Source organism: Saccostrea cucullata, unplaced genomic scaffold (assembly GCF_032062105.1).
Source record: "Saccostrea cucullata isolate Sc308-1 unplaced genomic scaffold, CSIRO_AGI_Scuc_v1 ctg3289, whole genome shotgun sequence".
Lineage (NCBI taxonomy): Eukaryota > Metazoa > Mollusca > Bivalvia > Ostreida > Ostreidae > Saccostrea > Saccostrea cuccullata.
In genome coordinates this window covers 49,139-51,474 of record NW_026933367.1, presented here as the reverse complement: position 1 = coordinate 51,474, position 2,336 = coordinate 49,139, and the positions used below count along the sequence as shown (strand labels likewise).

General features: G+C 38.4%; 1 protein-coding gene across 1 annotated transcript; it reads right to left on the bottom strand.

Moving 5' to 3' along the window:
- Positions 1 to 1,254: 1,254 nt before the first annotated feature.
- LOC134238116 (uncharacterized) lies at positions 1,255 to 2,114 on the bottom strand (the record flags this gene model as incomplete). Its single annotated transcript, XM_062720239.1, has 3 exons — positions 1,920 to 2,114; positions 1,474 to 1,591; positions 1,255 to 1,355 (listed from the first exon to the last, which is right to left on the bottom strand). Coding segments are annotated over exons 1-3 (366 nt in total), but the record flags the coding sequence as incomplete, so codon positions are not given.
- Between the last annotated feature and the right edge of the window lie 222 nt (positions 2,115 to 2,336).

Genomic DNA, 2,336 nt, shown 5'->3' with positions numbered 1-2,336 from the left:
AAGCAAGTCTGGTAGTGTCCATCCCTAGATGCATCATCCATGCAAGTTTGGTCCAAGTAGGGCTTATAATTCCTTAGGAATGGACCTGCTCCAAAAACTTAAATCTGGTCACTCATCTGGAAAATGTAGGTCAGATCCAGCATCCGAAGCAAGTCTGGTAGTGTTCATCCCAAGATGCATCATCCAAACAAGTTTGGTTCAGGTAGGACTTATAGTTACTTGGGAATGAAAATATAGGTCAGATCCAGCATCCGAAGCAAGTCTGGTAGTGTCCATCCCTAGCTACATCATCCATGCAAGTTTGGTTCCGGCAGGGCTTATAGTTACTTGGGAATGAAAATATAGGTCAGATCCAGCATCCGAAGCAAGTCTGGTAGTGTCCATCCCTAGATGCATCATCAATGCAAGTTTGGTTCGGGCAGGACTTATAGTTACTTGGGAATGAAAATATAGGTCAGATCCAGCATCCGAAGCAAGTCTGGTAGTGTCCATCCCTAGATGCATCATCCATGCAAGTTTGGTTCAGGTAGGGCTTATAGTTACTTGGGAATGAAAATATAGGTCAGATCCAGCATCCGAAGCAAGTCTGGTAGTGTCCATCCCTAGATGCATCATCCATGCAAGTTTGGTCCAAGTAGGGCTTATAATTCCTTAGGAATGGACCTGCTCCAAAAACTTAACTCTGGTCACTCATCTGGAAAATGTAGATCAGATCCAGCATCCGAAGCAAGTCTGGTAGTGTTCATCCCAAGATGCATCATCCATGCAAGTTTGTATCAACATGTGAAGTTTGATAAATCCATCTTGAATGGTATGTTTAAAACTGAGCTAAACACTAATTTAACAAAAGTGAGGTCAAGGTCAAAGGAAAGGTCAAGGTCAAAAAATGTTGATGCAGTTGCATAGCTCTCATCAATATCTATCAGCATATGAAGTTTGATGAAAATATCTTGGATAGTTTCTTTGAAACTGAGCTTTGAACACAGCTAAACGAAAAGTGTGACGAAAGGACAAAGGGAAGGACGGAAGAGAGACATGACAAACACTATATGCCCAAACCATATTCATGGCGGGGCATAACAAATTGCTTGAACAAATATCTCATCTGAAAAATACCTTTTCAACCAGCCCCTATATTCAGGTCGATTTTGGCAATTCGTAGTGTTTTTTTATCACAATCTGGTGACCATCTACCCCATATTCTTGACTGTGATATCACATATTAGTAAACTAGAATACTAGTAGTTTGTATACCTGTGGTAAAACTCCGTATTTGTGTAGAACTATGTTAGCTCCAGGAAATTCATTTTCAATCTTCGACAAGCGTTCAAAAAACCCGTACTCACTGAAGAGCGCTAAAACAAATTGTTTAAAAATAAATAATAGTAAAAGTGATCCAATTTTCTAAGTAAGAAACAGAGAGGGTGAAACACTTAAGTTTTAATACGTGTTTATGTTGTGCAATTTGCTTACATTTGATTCGTCCAGATTCGTATAATTTTTGGGCCAGCTGATCAACAAATCTTTCAATAGCCTTTCTGCATGGTTCCAATTCTTCCTTAGTAAAGAAGTCCTTCACGATCACATAACCCTTTATTCCAAACAGAAAAGGTTAACCATATCTAAAGTTGAATATCTAAGATAAAGAGCTTTTTCATCTATTCAGAAATTAATAATGATTTTTATTCAAGGTGCAAATATTTTAAGTCAACGTGCTAGTTCACACACTACCCAAACTAATCCGAAGAAGATAAGAAGTCCCCCCCCCCCCCGATACTTCTGGAAACTATACCACCTCCAATGGATTATTTAAACAATTGTTTATCAATGACATTGAATGTTACGTAAGACATAGACATCTAGTTTGGTTATCTCTGAGCTGTGATGCCCTTTACTACTACTGTATAAATAAAACATACATCTTCAAAGTATTGTTTTATGATATGGTCCGGAAGTTGGCCTGGTTTCTTCTCTGTAACCTTCGGCCTCGCTTTGAGGTTGAAGATATCTGGATTACACTCCCCTGTAAATCCCGGAAGAACATCTGTAAACGACTCCGAAGGCATGACGTCCTCTGAAAAAGTTGATTACTTTCATATTAATCATGTTAATTGATTAATGTTTAATTTCTTTAGCAACATATTCTGTCCCCGCCTCCGCAAAAGGAAAATTAAATCTGTTTCGTCTATCAGTTTGTCCGTCGGTCACAGAATCTTAACTCTGGTCGTAACGTAACATTTGAATGAGAAAACATAGGGCAAGTATACTAGTATTAATGTACGTGATTAAACTTTCCAAATGAAACACCATTTTTGAGCCCATAAACTTGAGATTTG